We start from the raw sequence: 21,787 nt of genomic DNA on the forward strand, positions 1-21,787 counted from the left end.
CCTGCCGCAGATTCTCATTGTCTAAATTCACAACTGCTTGGAAGTGACTTGAAACTGAACACGCAGCGTGGAATGTAAATACGTGAACTGTCACCACGACCCTGACATCGGGTGCAGTTCTTCATGCCCTTCTGCCTGTTCAAATCCATGCTGATAGTGTAATTGTAACGTATAAGGACAATCCGCTCGACTGCAACACAGCAGCGGCCGTGCATCGCTATGTAGACGTTTCAGATGCTGAATAATTACTTTCCTATTTTCTTATCACACCAAGCTAAGTGTCAATCCCACAGTGATGGAACATAAGCACGTAGGTCCATTAGGGCCACATTGCAATTATTTTCACAGGTATTACAAATGTGCTATGAGTCAAAATTAGTAGGAATGATCATTTTTGCATCTCAATTTTCATTTCCACTGAAAAACTATGATTAAATATAATGATGTGACTTTTCTTAGGGTCTGTACCAAACAAACATGTATTCTTACATCTGCAGAACTGGATTTGTAGAGCAGGACGTCTCTGCAGTACAACAGTGCTTCATTGTAATACGTGTCACACATTTTACCTTTATCAAGTAATAATAACTGAAATGTAGGTTATATTGCAATGAATTGAGCAGCCCTCAAGTACATTTACGTGAGTACAGTACGTAAAGGCTAATTCCACCAATTTTACACAGTGTGTACGTAGGTCTTGGGGATTTTAAAGTATTTTGTGGCTTCAGAGGAAAACTGCAAATAATTGGATTAATTGCCTCCAGTGATGTCACTCAGCTGTATTGTGGGTAATGTAGGCCAGGTATTGAAAGGGAAGAAGAATTTGTGGGTCCTGCTGCATCAGTTCTGTTCATTTGTTTATAAAGGGTGCATAACGAGTCCAACAGTGTTGTAGGAGTAGTCTAGACCAGCACTTGGTGCCTACATTACCCACAATCCAACTTGACATCACTGGAGGCAGTTAATAATATTACAAGGCCTTTTACAACTTTTTCCACATCCACAACACTCCTCGATACCTGTAAACACACTTTAATGAATACAATCATTGGGGTTTTCCTTTAAGTAGAAGTTTTTCCATTAAGTTAAATATTTCCATTTGAATGTAACTCTACTACATCTGTCTCACCACTTTAGTTACAGTGAAACCATGTTTCTCCAAAAGGATTTTGAATTTTTCTGTAAACTGAACAATGAAACATTCATAAATTGAGAACAAACTTCAACATCTTAAGCTAATTCTGGTAATTAAAGACAAATTTGAATAAGCTGGATGAGGCATCGTCACAAAGCCGACTCCTCTCATTGCTACAAACGTATGGCGATCTTAAAGAATACGATGCACTTCTGTAGATTAAACTATATACTCTATAAAACAGTTAAAACCAGCGCAACCTTAAACAGATACAGCACTAAAAGACTACATACAATTTAATGCGGCAGGGAGCATTCAAATGCAGAATAACTTCTACTTTTGATACTTTAAGCAGGGTTTATTAGATAATTCTTACATACTATTACTCAAGAAAGGACTATTTTCATGGTGTGGTATTAGTGCTTGTACTTATGGATGTGAATACTTCTTCCACCGCTGCAATCTCAAAACCGAAGAGTGATGAGTGCCGATATACTGTCTGAGATTATTCAAAGAAATATAAATTGTGGATTAATATTGATGGAAATTCTTAAATAAGTAATGAGTCACACCTCTGGTTTGGCTAAAGTAACTCACCTCTCATTTTCAGATACGTCCTGTTATTATAATCTCATTTGAATATCTGCCGGAGTGGAGTGTAGAGTGTTGGCCGTAATTACTGTGTTTCAAATTACTGATGCTTTTACTATTAAAGTGGATCTTTTTCTTGCCACCCAGAAATGTATGATTAAGTCACAGGAGTTTACACTTTATATTCCTGAACACGTGTTGGTTTTGCAGCATTTAAACTTCCACTGTTTTCTCTGCTTGTGACTGTTTTTCCCAGTATCCCACGGTCCTCAGGCCCCTCGGAGAAACCCTTATCTCAGGAGAGGCCGTGTGTGCTGGATTGCTGAGTCACCTTTCGCGGGAGGCTGCCCTTATCTCCTAAGAAGCACAGCATTCAGGCGGTTGGTTGCAAAAGGAGGAACTTTGGGCAGGAGCACTGTGGGCTGCTGTGTCTTCACGGCTCATAATGCGGATTGCAGCAACGCTTTGCCGACTTCCTCAAAGCCTCTCGGCCGCCGCTGCTTTGTCTGCGAGGTCAGACGCTTGCAGCTTTTGGACGTGAGCAGGTGTCCTTCATGAGGCCACACGGAGGGAATGCTGGGACCGAGATGTGACTCAGCACTATCGGTGAACGCAGAGGGGGTCCAATCATGACGGTGGTGTTCCTTGAGATACCGTCCCAGTGACACAGCAGCTTCTCTCGCTGTGGGACCGAGAGGCAAAATGCTGTGAGGACAATGATTCAGTCGAGTTTTTAGAGAAGCGGACGCAGAGGTGGGATCAATGCTCACCGCTGGCAGAGTTGCTGGTCATCATCCTAACGTCTGATTTCCAAAAAAACAAAAACATGTGTACATTCTTATTGGTCACGTGGAAACACCTACAAATTGACGGATCTTTCTGCAGAGCGCTTTAATGATTTTATAAGATTACTTAATTCAGAGGCATTCAAGATTATGCTACATGTACGGACTGTAATCCACCACTGCAAATCAAACTAAACATCACCCTCTGTGCCTTCGGGTTAATCCACAACCTGAAGCAAGCCATGTTGCTGTAATTAATATCATTACCTGGCAAGTCTCAAAACATCATCAGGCAATGTAGCCGGGCGACTACCGAACAAAAGGCTCCGGCTGCTTCTTATTTCATGGATCTTTAAGCAGTATTCACTGTTTCACATTTGGAAGCAAGAGCAGCATGTAACCCTTAATTGGTTTCAACACCTTAATAAGTCAAAGACGTTCAAGGCTGATAATCACATTAAATAGTCCAATTTATCTAAAAAGTCAATTGCAAACTGAAAAACTCCCTTTCTTTAGGAATGCATTATGCTGTGAGGATGTCAGAGTAAATTAAATTCCCCTCTGCACACTAAAGCATCTATTTCCTTATGGTAATTATCTGCTGGAATAGACGTGTCACTAGAAGGAGTCAGGCATGCTTGACATTTAGCCTTTTTATGGAGAGGCGATGAGTAAAAATTAAGATGAGGAAAAGGAAATTAATCTCGAGCCCAGGCAGGCATTGAGAGATCCTGGAGGATAGTGGCTGAATCAATCATGATGTTTGTGAGCCTGTTTTGAAAAGGAGCCGGTGATGAGATTCAGACCACAGGCTGGAAAATCTGACGAGGAGGGGGAGGAGGAGGAGGAGGAGGAGGAGGAGGAGGGGAGGGGGGCTTCTTTAGCAAATAGAGTTATGATTGCTGTGAGAGGGGTTTTACGCAGTTTTATTGGTTTTTAAACACAACAGCAAACACACAAACTTGGGTAGAATACCAATTTAAAATAAATAAATAAAGGGACATTCACGATTTACGACAAAACATCCTACGAACGTGAAACAATGATCAGTAATTTGTTTTAAAATGGTTTAGTTGATGATAGCTAAGTCTGGTCCCTCCATCATTTCATAAAGTGGTTCATGGGGAATTGCTGGCTTTCTAAATTTAACCTTGAATTCAACATTGTTCAACACATTAACTGGTGGTGACTAGACGTCAGTCACTCACAGAGTTGTGAGCTGATATCGAGCCAAAAGGAAGAGTGCACTCTCTAGATCTGATGGATTTACGATGATTTAAAGGATAAATCTGAAGGAATCTATGGTTTGCTTTGTCGCTAGGTTTAATGACTCTGAGCTGCTAAAGGGAAAATGCACACATCTTTTACACATGAAGTCTAGTTTACTTGTCATCAGTATTAATGTGTTACAATACAGTGCAGTCATTTAACCGGGTAATGTTTGTTCGCAAGTGTGCGCTATCTCAGCGTTCTAAGCTTGCTTGCTAATGTTACCCATTACAATACATTTGGAAGTCTGTTCATTTTGTGTGTGTTTGTATCTATAGCCTCAATAACTAACAGTTGACCGTCTTGTCTTGTTAAAATGATTTTGTTTTCTATTTCTGAATGTTAACTACAGAATGACACACCACATGTAGGTGAAAGGGATTTCAAGTTGTCTACAACCCTTAGTGCAGCTGCGTGGGTAATGGAAGTTAGGTGACAAACAATGTGTCTAATTATTTTTGCTTTTGACTAACTTGTTAAGTGATGCGATTACTCGTTTCAGTGTGTAATATGCAGTGAGTAATTTGAGTAGCTTACTCTTGCTCCTCACAAAGAGTACAATACGGCTTGAACAATGTCTTCTGTAGCTCTTAATGGAGCTTACAGAGCTTGAAAAAATAACCCTAATGATGACTGCTGCATTATGGGAAATGTAGGCTCCAATACATTTTTATTTTGACTTAAAGTCGTTATTTAAAGTTAGGATATCTCAGCCTCTGCAGCTTCAATTTTGACCAGTCTTGTTCAGTTCTGTCTCTTGTGAGACCCCCAACATTACGTACACCAAATACTTAATCACTGAAGTGCCTTTTTAATGTCAGTAAATTTCAGACAGTGTAACTGACATGTGGATTAAAATCTTGATGCATTAGTGATCGCACAACTTCAACTTCTCACAAAGTCGGCAGTGTGTTCAGGTAGAAAAAAAAAGAAGTCCTTGTGCAATGTAAATCTAAACAAAATATAGATGAAGAGAAACAGGAAAACCAGCTCATCCCTATTTCCTGTCTAAGCGTGAAGCTGCACAAACCACAGACATAAAGCTATAGTTGGCAGAGACTTAATAATGTCGATCTGTCTTACAGACACATATAGAAAACACCTCTAACTGATGTGTGCAGCATAGACTGAAAACTGTATTTAATATGTTCTTCCTGAGCAAAGTATCTTTGGTAAATACCAAAATGTTACTCATAATGCATCCGTTGTACCTGATGTTGTATACTGTTAATTATAGATATTAAACATGATGCAGGAAATCCTCACTTCCCTAAATAATATTTTCTGTACGATCCCTTTCTTTGCCCTTCATGACTGAAACACAGAGTGTGGGCTGAAATGAACACACACACACACACACACACACACACACACACACACACACACACACACACACACACACACACACACACACACACACACACACACACACACAGTGAGCAAGTGAGTGAGTCAGTGAGAGAGTGAATGTTTAAAAGGACAAAGCAAGAGCTCACTACCCAGAGTTAGAAAACCACTCATCTAAATCAGGGAAATTATGATAATGGGGCATCTCATTATTCTCCAACTCACTCCGAATCAGTCACTGACATCACATCATTATAGACGTATTCATATAAACAGATTGGATGGCATAAAAAGGAAGGCTGGCACCTTCAAAACTTTCTCATCTGCTTTGTCTAATGCCTTCCCCGTGTGCTTGTGTGTGAGGCAGGAAGTGCAGGTCTCAAGAAGGGGTTGCAGGGGGTCACAGCGGTCACCGTTCGAGAGAGGGGCGCCACATGGCCAAAAGTGGGACCCCCCGATTCTTCAGTTGTCCTGAGAAAATATTATGATTTCCAATAAGTAAACTATAGATTATTTTGGATCAAGTAAAAATCTAAGAACCCAACCGTAAATCTCGTCATGAAAAAAATAAGACTGCCGCTTAAAAACACACCCACAGGCACTCGTGTAGTGAGTGAGCTTTGGCAAGCAAAAATCCTGAAGACGGCTGACCGTTGCAGCAGACAGTTAATCAATCCAAGAGCTTGTCTTTTCTCGGGTTTGGGGAAAAAATATGGGAGGCCAGCCTAATCAGCAGAGGAAACAGATCTCAGGGGGTGTCGGGCACCAGGAAAATGGATCTGGGTTGTGAAAAACCACGATTACCACGAGCTGCTCTGGATTCAGCCATCTGGAGATGCCTGCTCCAAAAGCCGGTAAAGTTCGCTCAACTGGGGCCCAACTAGGAAACAGGTTTACACCTCCCTAACAGACAGCCAACACTCCCAGAGAGGCTTGCACTACACAACATGATGTTTTAATGTGTTAAGCGTTTTCATTCATAAAAACTCAGATTTTTACATTTAAGCTGGCTCTTAAAACTCTGATTTTAAGACTTTATATTTTATGAAATTAAACAGTTTCCTTTGCTTTTTATGCCATGTGCGAAAATCAGAAATCTGCTGAGAAATCTACGGAACACTGTTATTTTGCCCTTAAATTAACCCTCTTGTCATCTCCGCCCCAGTTTTCCAAGACTTCCAATTTCCTTCCTGTCTGTCTTCGGGAATGACATGCACTGTTTTTTCATCTCTGTATTAACATTTCCAATTACTGTAGTCTTTACCAACTGACCATTAACTTGTATGTCACCCGCCCACTCATCCAAAAAAATAAAAAAATAAAAAATAAGATGCACATGCAGCGGATGCAAAGACTTGAAGCTTAAAGTGATGCCACACAAGGAGAAAATAGACAGTGAGCTAAAAATAAAGCAAAAGAAAAATCTAAGGGACAGAAAATGATCTTTCATTTTTTAAATATATTAATCATAGTCTTTTTTTTTTTTTTTTTTTTACTTTTTTTGTATTGATCTTGCATGCCAATTGAACAATGACACTCCTTTATTTCCCTCAAAACACAGAGATCATGTATTTTTATTGATATGTAGGACTTAGTTTTGTAATTTATACCTTTGGCTGAATTAGACAGAAGCACCTCATCCACCATCTTGTGACTAGTAGTAAAATGATAATGATGTTTTTCTTGATCAGGGTAAGATGTAAATGAATAAACTGATGGTGATCTCTGTGAGGAGCTGCTTTTGCATCGCTCGGATTCAAAGCTTGCTGCTTTGACATCAGACACCTGTCTCCTCACTGTGCAATAATTGTCATAAAGGATTAACCTTTTAATAAAGGACTGATGTGCTTCTGTTTTCCTTCTTAAAATAATCTCTTAATATGCCTGTTAAATTCTGTACTGGCTGAAAAAAACAGCTCAACAATTTTAATTATTCATTTACTCGGTTAAATCATTGTATGTCTCTATTTTAATGATGATTTCTCTCAGCTGTATTTCATTTCCAAAGGCACAGCAGGAAAATATGAGCACATCTGTAGGCTGAAGTCAGAGTGTAACCTGAGGTGTGATGTCGGTGGAGAGCATTAGAGCGCCCTCCAGTGGACATTCATGATAGTTCTTTGTCGAATGTCTTAAACCCATCTAAAGATATTGTGTATGATGATATGAGTTCATGCGGGAGAAAAAATATATTTCAGGAGATACAACAGAATATGAAGAGAATAGAAAAAGAGAAGAATGCAGATTTATGAAATAATTGCCAGCGATGACTGAAAACACACTTTCGAGATGCTGACTTCATAAGGTGACTGTGAAGACTCACCCTGAGGGGTGTGCAGGGCTGCAGACAGCTGGAGCAGCAGAATTAACATAGGCAGCCTTGCCTGTATATCCAGGGATGGTCGTTCGGCTGGCACAAATCACAAGTTTACACACTGCTTATAATAATCTGTTGCAGGAGGCTGAATATCTCCATGTGAGAGGATTTTTTTTTAAAGTAACAACTGTTTCATTCTCCAGGGTCTTATAGAATATCTCAAGTGCAAAATACATTTCATGCCCACTGAGCTCTGGAGATCCACAGAAAATGTATACGTGTGTGTGTGTGTGTGTGTGTGTGATGGTGTTGTCTCACCGTGCTGTAGGCGTGTACCGGGGGATGATGCTCCTCTTCAGGGTCAGAGGGTGAAAGTCTTCATCCATGTTGTCAATGTTATGCATGTTCTCAGAGCCAATTGTACCGCTGCAAACACATGAGAACACGTGCATATTTACAGTAGATTTCTAAAGTGTTTGAACCTGCTGTTATATTGATGTGTGTCTGATTTCCTTCAAAAATGGCTTTATTAACATACAGTGCATGAATTAGCTTTTTGCAAATAAGATACGATATGTTCCAACTCACTGGGGCTGATATATCAACATATTTCTTTCCACCTAATTTCAGAGAACATCAAGACTTTTTTGTAATAGAACTGATATATCGTCGTGCCGACTCTCGTCATGATGGCCCACTGGTGGGCAGACATGTAATGCTTTTCAAAAGTACAAATTCATTGGGCAAAATCCAAAAACCACTTGGTCGGTGGTTCACTTTATTACATATAATTAAAGCACTATCTTAGGGTCTAACTCTAGAGTTTTAGTTTTCTTCACAGATTATTGACTCTGTCTCCTGCCCAGGGACTACAGATGTAAATATGCGTGTAACTGAGCACTGTCCCTGACAAATAAACAAATAACTAAATCCTCTCAGGCTGTAATATTTGCAGAAATATTTTTCCTCAGCTGATATTTTATTTTAAAGCCAAGGAAACGCCGACATACCACACACCCCTAATAAAAACTGTGTAATTCAGATAGCAAATGTTTGAATATTTTATATGGTCTATATATTTGATTTCTTGTCTCCCGACAGTGTTACATGACAGGGGAGGAGTGATGCAATCTTTTTTTCTCCAACACTCCACTGTCAGTTTTTCAGTCCAGAAAAAATGCAAAAGTGACCCTAGATAATTACTGAACCACAACAGTGCAACTGGGATTTATATATTTCTCCACATTGCTGTAGTGGAATGAAATTTGAACCTATGATAGAGGAAGACATCAGGAATACGAAGCAAAGACAATGATGACCTGACCTACGAAGGAATTGATTTCACAAACACTTTCTAGGGGAACATTTTTGGAAATTGAAAATTTGACACTTTTGACACACAAATTTCCCCTCTGATCCATCCCATTTACTTTGCATGGGGACACATTTTTTTCAACAGGTTCCAGGTCATGTTACCTACTGACTCAAAATCATTAAACTTCAAATTTCTTTAACTACTGACTGGGGAGTTCTTCTCTCTTAGTTAACTGTTGCTCGGAGGTATTTCTGTCCCTTCCGATCTTTTCAGTTGTCAGTCATGTTGACCTTTGTAATGCCTTCATTCTCCATGTCCCTCTCCATTACTGTTTTTTCAACAACCCTTCACACAAAAAAAACATCACTTGGTAAAAAAGACTTTCTACAACATAAACGCATGAAAGAAAAGTAAAAATACAGAGCAAGACAGTCCCAAATAAAGCTTTTGTGGCAGATGACTTCAAACTTTTGATTGGCAATGTGTGTGAGACATTTGCGGTGAAATCTCAAACAGGAAGCACTCACGTGTACAGAGGGATCTGACCTGACCTCAGACATCCACTGCAGCTGGAAAGAAGAGAAAAAAGATGTTGATCCAAAGCTGGTGGTTATCATTTACCAAACTGTTCTTAAGACAGAGCTCATTGTTTGCTTGAAACTCACAATGAAACAGGTTTCTTGGCATCATTCCTACACCGGAGCTGCTGTCTGTTCCACTCAGCTCCGACAGACTGAGGAAGGACAGTAGGATTAGATGTTTAGAGAAACTCAGCTCTTCACCACATAAACACACACAGAGGTAGACATGACAATGTTAAGGTCGGCCACCTGCAATCTGACTGGAACTTCAATAATATTCTCAATCACCTTTGAGGCAGAGCTCTTTGAAAAAGCTGCGTGCAGTGTTTTATCATCAATACATTATTGCCACATTGATCAGACGCATAAGTCTGGTACCATTGCAGATATTTTTCAACAAATCCCACGAAAACCCAAAAACAATATGTTATTCTGTGTCTCATCACTTCTCCAGCGTGACCGTGGCTCTCAGCCAGATCAAAGATCAAACCTCCTATTGTTTCATTTTTTAATTTCCTGAAACAACAGGGCACTGTACAGCAAACAGTTCTCATACAAATGTAAACAGAATACTTTCATTTATGTATTAATACGCATTGTGTGCATCAGGAACAGTGGCAGGTTGACGTGTGACGATGTGTCGGATTGACTCAGAATATACTACAGTGCCCACTGCCATCGTAATGAGGATCAGTGCAACAGTGTGGCTCACTGTTTCTTAATCAGATACTTCAAATACTTTTTTGACCATCAGGAAAAGCTCATAGCTCAGATGGGTAAGCGACAAATGGGTAGAGTGGCCATTATAGTATCAAGTATGTTTCTCAGTGGAGTGCTACACAATTGGACAAATGCAGTGAACACACACACACACACACACACACACACACACACACACACACACACACGAGAGAGAGAGAGAGAGAGAGAGAGAGTAGAATTGAAGAATTCGATCTTCTTCAAGGAAGGAATTCCTTTGAGGGTTGTAAATGAAACAACTTGTTTCTTTCATGCATACTTAGGATCACAGCTCACTCCCCCACAGATGCCTTTTCTTTGTCTTTATTTTGTCTTGAAATAAAAATACATTATTATTAAGGACACGCTTCATGAATTGTTAAATGAAATCAGTTGGAGGTATGGTTTCCTGCCTGTGAGATAAGTAGTTTTTACTCGCATGTTTGCTGTCTGAATGCACAATATTGGTGCACAGAGATTCCACATCAAGAGTAATCTGATAAGTGTCTTCAACTTCACTGAGTTCTCACAGATTCTGCTGGTTTTCTTATAATGTCCTTTTCTCACCCAGTCTCATGTTCATAAGGGGACAGACTGCGTTTGGGGACTCTCTTTATACACAGTATGTTTCAAAGGCTGGGATTAGTGCTTGAATGTATGAACTTTATAGGTTATAGGACTTAGGTACTTACAGACACTTACAGATATGACCTGGAAAGGCACATTTGTATTGTCCCAAAGTGTACCATGCCTTCAGATGTAAACTTCTATAGAAACGGAATAAATCAATTTTTGGTTTCAAATGTGTCTGTGTTGTGTGTGAGAGAAAAGGATTAGCCTTTTGGACAGAATTCGCATGTGAGGAGGACTTAGCTCCTTGTTGGAAAAACTGATTACAGCACACGGTGGGTCTCATGCATCTGGCCGTGCAGACCCTCTCTGGTTGATCCTCTCCGTTGAGAGCGTCGTCTTCTTGGTCACTGGCATGTTTTTCATGTCCTGGAGGTTGTTTGGAGAGTGGTGGCCATTATTCTTCCAAAAAAACTGCTGCTGGATGCAGCTGTGTATTTACATTGTGAGGGGGGTTGGATTCACCATTGCTGCCTCGTGAGGTTAAATGACACCGACCTAACTCTGTGATGCTGTTTTTTTTATTCTAAAGTGGATTCTTACAGCTTGAGGTTATTGACCCTGACTGTAGTTTTATAGCTTATTTATTTTCAAAAAGAAAACAAGAGTTTCCCTTATTTTACAGGTATATTCTCTTACGAAGAATAAATCTGTATGTATTCATGGTAATAGTCTTCAAATTAATTTAGTTTTCACAGTGCAGTGTAACACAGTAGAATCAGAACCACAACTCATAGAGACCAGTGAAAACACCAGCCAACAAGCTGTATCAGGCTTTGGACACACAGACAATAATCAATACTGGATCATTCATTGTTGGTTATAGTGTTTGATAGCAGGCAGAATAATTAAGAATATCAGCAGACATATCTTTTATCTGCCTCCTGCAGTCTCTATGCTGTGTCTTCAAATGTGTGCCAACAGGTCAAAACTGATGGCAAATGTGCTGCATTAGGCACATAATGGGCACATTGTTATACAACACAAAAATTACAGATTGAGCTCGAACAACATGGTTTCAAAACATGGTAGAATGAGAGGAAGTACTGCAGAAAAATTACCTCGGAAACATTTATCCCTTGGTTGAAAAATGATTTTCATTTTCAAACTGTTTGTCTTTTATTTTGCTTTTTCAGGGTTAGACTCAAAAATCGCTTCCTTGAAAACCATAAATGATTAAACGCTTCAGCACAGCAGCCAGCTGAGTCTCTCCCACATCTGGAGAAACAACTAGCTGTGTTTGACTCTCCAAGGCTCACCTGCCACAGCTGAGGTCTACTACTGTAGCGCCTCGTCGAGGGACGCTCACTCACTGGGTCTGCCATTATCTCCAGGGTCGTTTCTGGTGCCTTCAAGCGCCGGGGTAACTTTGTATCCCAGCTGACTTCCTCATAACTTCTGCAGACAGACAGGGAATTGCAGCCACTAGACATCAGAACCAAGTGCCTTGAGTGTTATTGATTAATCTTGATTCCCAAACATTATTTGCTATCATTTGAATTGTTAAACAGCTTGTTTTGGTGCACAAAGTATACTAGACGGCTTATTAACTGTAGAGTAAATTCATCCACAAGGCTTTAAGCAAGGCTACAGTTAATCTACCTCATTTCACTGAGCAGCAATTAACACAACAAGAGGACACACTGCTCCCCGATGACATCACTGGAGCACAAGCTCAATGACACTCAAGGAAAAGTGACAGTGTGTGTGGACTCTACATAATGAATCATGTGGGAGGTGAGATTTGTTCTGCCTGATTGTTTTTATCATCATTCAAATGAGACAATTAAAAGGTCAGTGGTCTGACCTCTGTGTCGCAGAAGTGTATCTGAAGCGTTGAACTGCTGTTGAGGTGTCCGTCCACAGCCTCCGATCAGAGGAGAAGCCATCCTTAAAAAGAAACAATATACACTGTTTTAGAATTAATTACATTGTCAGTGGTTTTATATTGTGTCCATTTGATTTTATCATTAACAGTATCAGGCCTTTAAAAGAGCAGCATGTAATTTTATTTTCCTGACACCAGTCTGCACAAATTCATCAAAGTTTACATCGACGCAGTTGCTAAAAAATTACAAAAACCGATGTCAGGACATAGAATAGAGGAACACTGAGAGCTAATGTCAGCCTGCTAACACGCTCTCAGTGACAACACTAACTTGCTTATTTAGTGTGTTCGCTAGCAGTCTAACATTTGTATTATAGCATTAAACCAAAAGTACAGCTGAGGCTGAGGGGAATGTTGGTAGTTTTGAAAAAAACAAACGATGACGGTGATCAACGAAAACATAAGGATCTAGGCTTGGATGTTATTGCCTATTGCAATATTTCCCTTCATATACAATATTTTTCACAATATCAAAAATAAGAACAGCTGTTGAGGCGTCATTGGGATTTTACTTTTAAAAGAAAATGCATGCTGAGCTTTGGCAGCAGAGGCAACACACATCAATATTTAACTAGGTGGGAATGAGACCGAGCTAGTGGAGATCTTTACCTGGGAACTGGCCTGATGCACGCAGCACTTTAATATAAACACATGGAGGACTTAGTGCGTCAGAAGAGCGCCAGCTTGCCAGTGTGGCGATATTTCATGTTTAAAGCAGGAGAAAATGGAAAGCCAACAGATTCCAATGAAACTATATTGCCGTAAAATGATAATATTGTCTATCCTGACAGTTTTTTGTGTTTAAGGTTTTTTCCTAAATCACAAGATCACCAAAGTCATTCAGATGAATCCTTAGAGAATCATACATATTTGTGCTAGATACCATACTGCAGTAATTCAGTCAAATCTGTATGCTAAATCTTTGTTTGGATATTTAATCCCTCAAGCAGCCCTGCTACCTGCTTAAAATTACATGTAAGGATGAGGTCAAAACAAAAAACAAAAGACAAAAGTGAATCTTAATGAGCCAATCAAACAATTTGATGTTTTTACACATCAACAAACAATATTGTGTTAAACTCACTCCTCCCACATCTCAGTCTGCTTTAATACAGACACCAATCAGGCCTCCATTCACAAGACAACACTTCAAACTCTCCACTGCAACAGTACTGCAAAGCCTCTCTTAAACCATGATAATGTATGTCAAGGTAATTATAATTACATTAATGAGCAGACTCGGAAAACAAAATCATGCTAATAAAGCATGATTATGTTCTCACAGTGAACACCTGCCCACATAGCAGTGTGCTAATGTGATGCTTTAGCATGTGTGGTGAGACCCAGAGGGAGGCTTGTGTTAATGGACTACTCTTTCATATTTAATATGTGTTTGTGATTTAAAAGTGGAGTGATTAATTCACCAGTGATGTGCTGAAACGTAATAATAACTAATTTGTCAGGAAACCAAGCCAGCATTAGTTCAACCAAATGTTTGCTGTGTCTGCACGCACTAAAATGAATGTATAAATCAATGAGAGTGTATGTGCTCGGAGAGTCAAACAGAGAAAATGAAGGAAAATGAAAACAACAACCTGTTGGGTCTCACACTGTATATTTACACAAAAAGAGAGAAACTGTGAAAAGTACCAAGTAAATAAGTGCCGTTTTGCAAAACACTTCAGAAAAGAGCCACTTCACCCACCTGAGGTCCAGCGTGTTTTTCAGGGAACCTGCTGCTCAAAGACGCTTCAGTCGATGTCCTCGGTGAGTGTGGCTGAACTTTAACAGGATTGGCTGAACCTTAACACAACACAACAACAATAACGACTCTGAGACGCGGGCAAATTGTCATCTATAACTATGCACAGTGGTAACTGCTCTCAAGGCCAGATTACCCTGCGAGGAGGCCCTCGGGCTAAACTCAGCCATGGCCCCCTAATGGAGCCCTATTGCTTCAACTCTACGTGAATTGTGTATGAACCCTGTTGCCTTTAAGTGCCCATGAGGTACAGAGCAAACAGCAGACTACAAATTACATCTTAATAATGCAGTGTTTGGCTTCGAGATGCAGAGAGCAACCGGCACTCCTGTTATCGATCACTACCTGCCCCAGGTTTGCCGTGTGTCAGTTTGTTATTGATAATTTGATGGGACAGAAATGTAGGTAAAACAGTACCAAAGCATGAACTAAAGTAGAAGCATTGTGTCTTTACTATCAGTTTTCCTATAAAACGCTAGACTTTTAGCTGCGAGGTCCTCTGATGAACAAAAGGCCAAACCCTTCTGAATTACAGATTGACTGGGGGTGGGGAGGGGGGATGAAAGAAAGTGGTTAACCTTCTCTCTGAAGTGTGGAAGCACTTCTTCATTAGACGTATATATGTAGGTTATATAGGTTTTTGTCCGTTTCTTCAAGCATCTATCATACACTTCAATACAAAGCCCCAAAGCAAGCTTCGGTGATGTAATGATCCTTCCTTTGTTTTTAAGTTCCTTGGTTTAAGCTTTGAACTTTCAACCTTAAATGTTCCAGATGCATCGCAGATAATAATAATAATAATAATCAGACCTCTGTGGCAGCTGCAGGACTGAGAAAATGCTGACCAATCCCTGCTTTTCAGCCCCAACAGCAGGGATTGGTCAGATGCCTTCATGTCTGTCCCTCCCTCCTCCGCGCTTGCAAACGTCACGTTTCACTAATGCCGGAAATATTGAGCATACTCCTCTGCAGAGCTGGAGCTGCAGGAGAAGACCTTCATTTGGTCACAATGGCAGAGAAAATGCAGCCAGCGTTACTTGTAACAGCTCACCCTGCTAAAAAGGCAAGGAAAAGAAAGCCTGAGACAGAAATGGCTGCGACGAAATAGGCTCTGGATAAAGAAAGAAGTCTACCTGAGTCAACATCGGTGCAGCGTTTGAGTGGTGGAGACAACTGGGGCATGTGGAGGACCTGAAAAGTGATGCAGAGGTTGCTCTCTTTCTGTTGGACAGGTAATTTTTTCTTTTGTTTCGTGGGGATTTGTTATTTTCATGTAAGGTTTGCCAACTTGGCTATGTATGTAGCTCGTATTAGCCCAATGCTAACGTTAGCTTCTTTGTGTGTTGGTTTTAGCCATGAGAATGGCTCATGAGTCGGCCCAGTTTCCACTGGATATGGTGCTGCGTTGCGGATCCGATCCGGTTTTGCTCCGCCTTCCGGCAGTCCCCACCGGCTGCGGTTTGAGTCCGCCATAGCGCAGTATGGTAGACAGCTGACCTCACGACGTGTGCTGGTGTCACCACGGAGTGTTTTATTTTGAAAAGTAACCGGATGTTGTTTCTTATTTCGGTGCTGTACTTCCTGTCTGCTCCCTGCTAAATTCAGCTGAATTGCTGCGTCCTCCAGCATCTTCTCCCTGCTGAGTCCCACTGCCAGATGCGCGTTCAAGTTTGTGGGGGCGTGGCTTTAGACGGAGCACTGACGGGATGGGAGGGAACTTAGAGGAGGTGCCACCCCAAATCTTGTTAGCTCACTTTCTAGCTCTCCCTAGCTTTAATAGCTGATACCCTTACTCACGTACTATTTGTGTACATAATTTTCTTTTACTTTTTACCAAAGTAATGTTTTTAGAAAATGCTTCAAATGCTTTACTTTTACTCAAGCATGACCTCTAACTGTTGACTTCAAGTGCTTTAACCTCTCATTATGCCAGGATAGGTTGATGTGACACACACTGCCAGGTATACTCTGGTAGACAGTGACATCATGAGCAGTGATGCTGGATGACTTCCCTTTGCGGTCAAAGTGAGACAATATTGACTAAATCTGCCCGTTACTCTTGTAAAAGATAATTTGGTCAGAAATATGTGATAAATTTGCCTTTGAAGAGCCCAAGGTGACCGTTTCAAACCCAGAAAACAACAGCCCGATTCTCAAAGAAATTCAGTTTACCAGCATGAAAAAATCTTCGAAAATCCTCACATTTAAGGATTGCGTGTCAGAGAATGGTTTGAATTCTGCTTGAAAATTTCTTATAAATGAAACTGAAAATGATTTTTCTGGCAATCAAGTAATTGTATCATTCACAAATCATATCAGCCATAGACTTGTATCAGTGTATATTGTGCCCCTTCGTGTTTGGGGCCCTGAGTCAGTTGCCCTGTACGTAAACCAGCCTTGACTTCTCCACAAAGATACATTTTCCTATTTCATAACTCTGCACCTGCACTGCATCTTATATAAATCATGATAGGCAAGTATTAATATCAGTGGTGTTATTTGAAGTAAAGGTAAATATAATTTCCTGTTAGTTACCATTGAGCTTCGCTCTCAAGACTGCATCGGGGATCTTCCTGGAGTTCCAGGCCTTGTCTTGTCTCAAGTCTTCACAAACACCAGAGTAGTTTGAGGCTGTTTGTGGCCTCTCTCTGAGACCTGGAGGGACCCACAGGGCTGAAGCCACATGATGGAAATCTATGAATTTCTGTCGACCTTTGACCCCCAGGTCCACCTCTGCTCCGGCGCACAGCTGACCGCAGCATGGATCCAGCAGGGGGATGTCGTCTCGTACAGGAGCCACGGTGACCTGCTCAGCAGGGGGGTGAAATCTAGAAAAAGGAGAATTTGCACGTCCTGGTCGGGCTCGACCACCGGCACCATACAAACTGGAGTTCAGCCGTCTGATGACATGTAGCTCTGCAGAGAATGGCCTGAATGGCTCCAAAGCTGCAGTCATTATTGCCAGGGGAGAGTGTGTGTAGCTGTGTGTGTGTGCATGGTCGGCAGCGCGGGCCATATATCTGTTGTCAGGCATTATGATATAGTGAGCGATGGTTGCCCAGAGACCGTCTCTGTTTGCTGCTTGGATCAAATTACTGACGTGCAGAGAGGCAACATGACCTGCAGGCTGCAGTGTGTAGCTCCACATACCTATGCACAACACTGATGTGTGAATATTTATTCAGTATTTGTTATAATAATGGAGAACAGAGATATAATAAACACCCACGGTATCTATCCCAGACATACCGATGATTCACCTCAGGGGACCATTCACAGCCAATAACGTTTCCTCTGAGCTGCTATATTTTTGGCAAACTACAACTACTAATTTATCATGCTGACCAAATAAAAATGATTTTTCAGTCGTCAGGGGCAGCTATTGTCTCTGGAAAATTACTCCGCACAGATGTGTCTTGGTGGCAAATAATGATGAGAAGGTTTGGCCCCGCCTCAGGGTTTAGATAACTGACCTTCCCCCAGAGAATGCTTCATTACTCCTTGTGATGAGTTAGGAATTGTTTATTTCCCTTAAAAAAAAAAATAAATAAATAAAAATGTTTTCCTCCGTATTGAAGATAGAAGTTGTCCGCTGTTCTTGCAAGTGAACACTAGATGGGGTAGTTGAGCCTGTGTTGTCAGTTGTGACATTAGAAACAGGCCTGTGTATGCTGCCCTGTCCCTTGTGAGTTAAATGACAGTTTACAAATATCACAGCAAAAAATCTAAGTCCCAGCTGTAATATTATGATGACACATTATGACAATGAAAATACCAATATAGAACAACAAAGTGACCATAAACCCCATACTGAACACCTCAGATGCTCTTTAAGCCCCCAAAGACATATTAAAATGATCTATGCGCGTGCAGGCTAAACTAAGGTGTTTTCTCAAGTAGAAGTGGTGTTAGTCAACAGAGAAACTTTAAATGTGAGCTGTTTATTTTAAATATGCCAGCAAACTAAATGAAAATTATGTAAATCACATGGATGTAAAAAGTGTTTTTACAAAGGGTTGTAATCTGGTGAATGCGCTGGCTTGAAAGAGCTGTCTTCTATTCGCTGGAGCAAAAAAACACCAAGTCCGCTGTGCCTGAGTGCCTATTAATTAGTTTGCTTGGGTTGTTTGCGATGTTACGTGCAAATGTAAATATGCCACACAAACATATAGGCCCACGTACTGAAGCCACATATAACTGCGATGGTTTATATGGAGAGTGAGAGAGCCCTGGCTGGGTGGCATTTTTCTTGGGAAAGGATCCATGTTAATGTGTCAGTGGCGATGATGGTGATGCTTGCTGATAGATGATTTTTACTCAGGCTGTCATTAGCAAATGTAAACACCCAAGAGCTGTTGAAAAGGATGTGTTAAAAATAGCCTAATTAGAGTTATTCTGATAACTGAGTGGTGAATATGCCCGACTCCCACACAGTGCTCCTCCACAAAAGGAGAGCATAACATGACACTTGTGAGATCTGTTGTGAGCTCCTTTATAAAATTGCTCTCCAGATTAAAAAAAAGAAAAAACACGGTTTGTTGCATCAGTCTTATGTCTCATGAGAGCCATGTTGGTTGTATTTTCATTTTCATCTCTAATGTATGAGGTCGTATAGGTCCAGAGGTCCACACGATTTATTGCATTTCGAATCCATTAATTATCCCTCCATAGACCACATAATATCCCCACAATGCTTTGTATCCCAATTATTTCAGTTTTTTTTTTTCTGTACAATACCAACCTCTGACTGAGATGACTGTATTTTTTCGCAGGGAATCTGATATTTCTGGAGTGAGGAGTCATTACCATCGGAACAGCTCTTGTTACTGAATCCTGTGTTATTAGTCAGCTTGTCTGCTGTTCTCTAGACTCCTCCACAGCCTCAGAAATTATTTAAATCTCACATTTTGCCCATGGTGCTAGCCCCAATGCGACAGTGCCGCAACTATTAATTTGTGCAGGCTGCATTCATCTAAAGGAAACTGTTGCTCTGGATTAAGAGGCATTGTTGTCTCTGCTGCTGCTGCTGCTGCTGCTGCTGCTGCAGAGGGTCATCAAAGCAAAGTCACAATTGTAGTGTTGTGGCTGAAGACAATATGGGCTGATGCTGCTCTGGGCAGGGCATTATTTTTGTTAATCAGACAACGGGGCTGAGGGTGACCCAGGATGACACCCCGGGATCAGACAGGCAGGGCCGGGAGGAGATATGGCTGCCGGGCGCGGGGAATGGATCATCCAAGAGTGGTTCAGATGCTCACAAAGCGTCCTTCATCACAAACTGTGCCAGGGTATCAGCGCTTCAAGAAATTAAACGGATAAATGGGAGCAGATGACTGACAGATATTAATGTTCGATGTTATTTCTATGTAAAGCTGTGATGCATGAGGTGCCTGCAGATACTGGTAAGGATATTTCTCACGAGAGTCAGACCGGTACAAAGCTGTGTGTTTGTATGCATGGTGTACATTACAGTTCAGACCAGGAGCCCCATCCGTGTCTGATGCTTAATGCATCAACTTTTGGGATTATGTCTGAATTTCTTGTAAACTGATGAAAATGCATGACCGTATTTATAGCATGAGGGCCCTGAGTCATGGCTCATGGGTCAAATTCATCACACTGTAAAGGCAGAGAATTGATTACTGCCCGATGACCATGCATGCATTAGATTAGAGAGCAAATTGGCTGAAGTGAACTCTGTCTCATGCTGTGCGCGGCACCGTCAACCAAACAGAGTGCAGAGATGAAGCTCCCATGAGCGGCGGGGGTAGCCATGTCCTCAGAGTGTGGCCGAAGGCTTTATTGTAGTGCTGCTTCCCTGCCCTCGGTTGCTGCAGCTCTCCGCTTGTCACACTCAGTTAGCTCAATGAAGTAATGAATATGCCGCTGTACATTTTTCATGAGGGTGGTGGGAGTGAAAAATCTGCTCTTTATAATGCTTTTAATATGGAAGTTTTCACACACACTCCTCCCTGCAAAGCACCCTCTGGGCTATCATGATGCTGCATGAGCATGATGTTTAATGTTAACACTCCCCAGGGGAGAGTCAGCATAATGCAATGTCACTTTCAGTGATGAAGATGTTGACTACAGCAGATACACAAGCAGCGGTAAATCAGGGCTAAGTTGGGATAACAGTGCCTGACTGTCCTCCTTATAGAGTGGAACAGTAGGAAAAAAAAACCCTCATACTGTATCGTGAGTCACCTATTCAGGTCTCACATCATTAGAGTAATTAATTAGTTTACAAGGAAGCACACCCATGAGCTTCCAGAAATGGAGGACTATTAAATATGAAAGGGAGGCAGAGCAATCCAAAGATAAATGCAAATGAACACAAGTGTGTTCAAAAAGGATCAGAGGCAATCACCCGCATGATAAAGATTTGCCTTTTTGAACCAGTTAACTTGTAGGGAAACACATTAAATAAAAGGCAGTAAACATGGTAAAAAATACTCAGGTGACACTCCGATGTGGAGAGTCTGTGGGAGATTGAGCGCAACTAATAAAGAGAAGATAGAAAGTATGCTTTGATAAAATGTTCACATATTTGTGTTTAGGAGGAAACCAGCTGTGACAGGCTGACTGCACCGAGTAGGGCTCACTCCAACCCAAATCAGCTGGAGCACTTGATGTTTTGCCAAAGAAATGCATTAAAAGGCTGTTTACACTTGAGCAGAGAATTAAAATAGATCTCTAAAAATCATGGATGAACACAGAGATGGTCTGCAGTTCAATTAAATGGGTTTAAAACACATTTAATTTGTATTTTGCCTGGCAGACACAAATAAAATGATACTTGTAACAAGACACCTGATGAAAACTTATAATACATTGTTTGATATGTCATTTCTCAAATATGATACATTTATCACCAAGTTTGAAAGGTCACCATTATCACCTGAAACTAACTGAACCTTTGACATCTGCAGAGTGAGGAGGTCCTCGTCCACAGAGTCTGCCATGTTGCACTGCCACGATTCTACAGTAGCCCAGAATGGACAAACCAAACACTGGCTCTAGAGATGTACCTTCATTTTATTTGCATTTTTAACGGCCACCGCAGGGGAGGGTGTCAACTTTTAAACCATCCGCAAAAAACCTGTGCAACAATTAGCCTGATCATAGTCTTTGGCCTTTCTCCTCAGTCTTTCTCCTCTACTATTTGTTACTGTGTCACACTCGCACTTGTAATCAGGGCTGGATGAAATGGACTGATTACAAGAGACAGACAAACAGATATTCTAAAGTAAAATGAGGGAAATTCCATGTGATTATTATTATGTTCTTTAGACAAGTTTGGTATTTTTTCTTGGCTTATCCATTTATACATTGGTATCCATTTGTTAATCATGAATCTAAAGGAAAAGCAAAGCGAACATATGTAGAAAAAAATGAATGAATAAATATATAAACACTGAGATAAAAT

The 21,787-nt window shown here is 40.8% G+C and overlaps 1 protein-coding gene and 1 long non-coding RNA gene across 2 annotated transcripts; one reads left to right on the plus strand and one right to left on the minus strand.

The window, feature by feature from the left end:
• Nucleotides 1–3,429: 3,429 nt before the first annotated feature.
• LOC119034196 (spermatogenesis-associated protein 48) lies at nt 3,430–15,629 on the minus strand. Its single transcript, XM_037124993.1, has 9 exons — nt 15,492–15,629; nt 14,302–14,399; nt 12,516–12,598; nt 11,968–12,106; nt 9,425–9,492; nt 9,287–9,328; nt 7,763–7,870; nt 7,451–7,537; nt 3,430–5,598 (listed from the first exon to the last, which is right to left on the minus strand). The coding sequence occupies exons 1-9, from the start codon at nt 15,538–15,540 to the stop codon at nt 5,460–5,462; spliced, it is 813 nt and encodes a 270-aa protein (XP_036980888.1). The 5' UTR covers nt 15,541–15,629; the 3' UTR covers nt 3,430–5,459.
• On the plus strand, nt 15,368–17,175 carry LOC119034197. Its single transcript, XR_005079493.1, has 2 exons — nt 15,368–15,590; nt 15,712–17,175. It is a non-coding gene; the product is annotated as an uncharacterized LOC119034197 (long non-coding RNA).
• The last annotated feature ends 4,612 nt before the right edge of the window (nt 17,176–21,787 follow it).

The sequence above is a fragment of the Acanthopagrus latus genome, chromosome 15, assembly GCF_904848185.1.
Source record: "Acanthopagrus latus isolate v.2019 chromosome 15, fAcaLat1.1, whole genome shotgun sequence".
NCBI lineage: Eukaryota > Metazoa > Chordata > Actinopteri > Spariformes > Sparidae > Acanthopagrus > Acanthopagrus latus.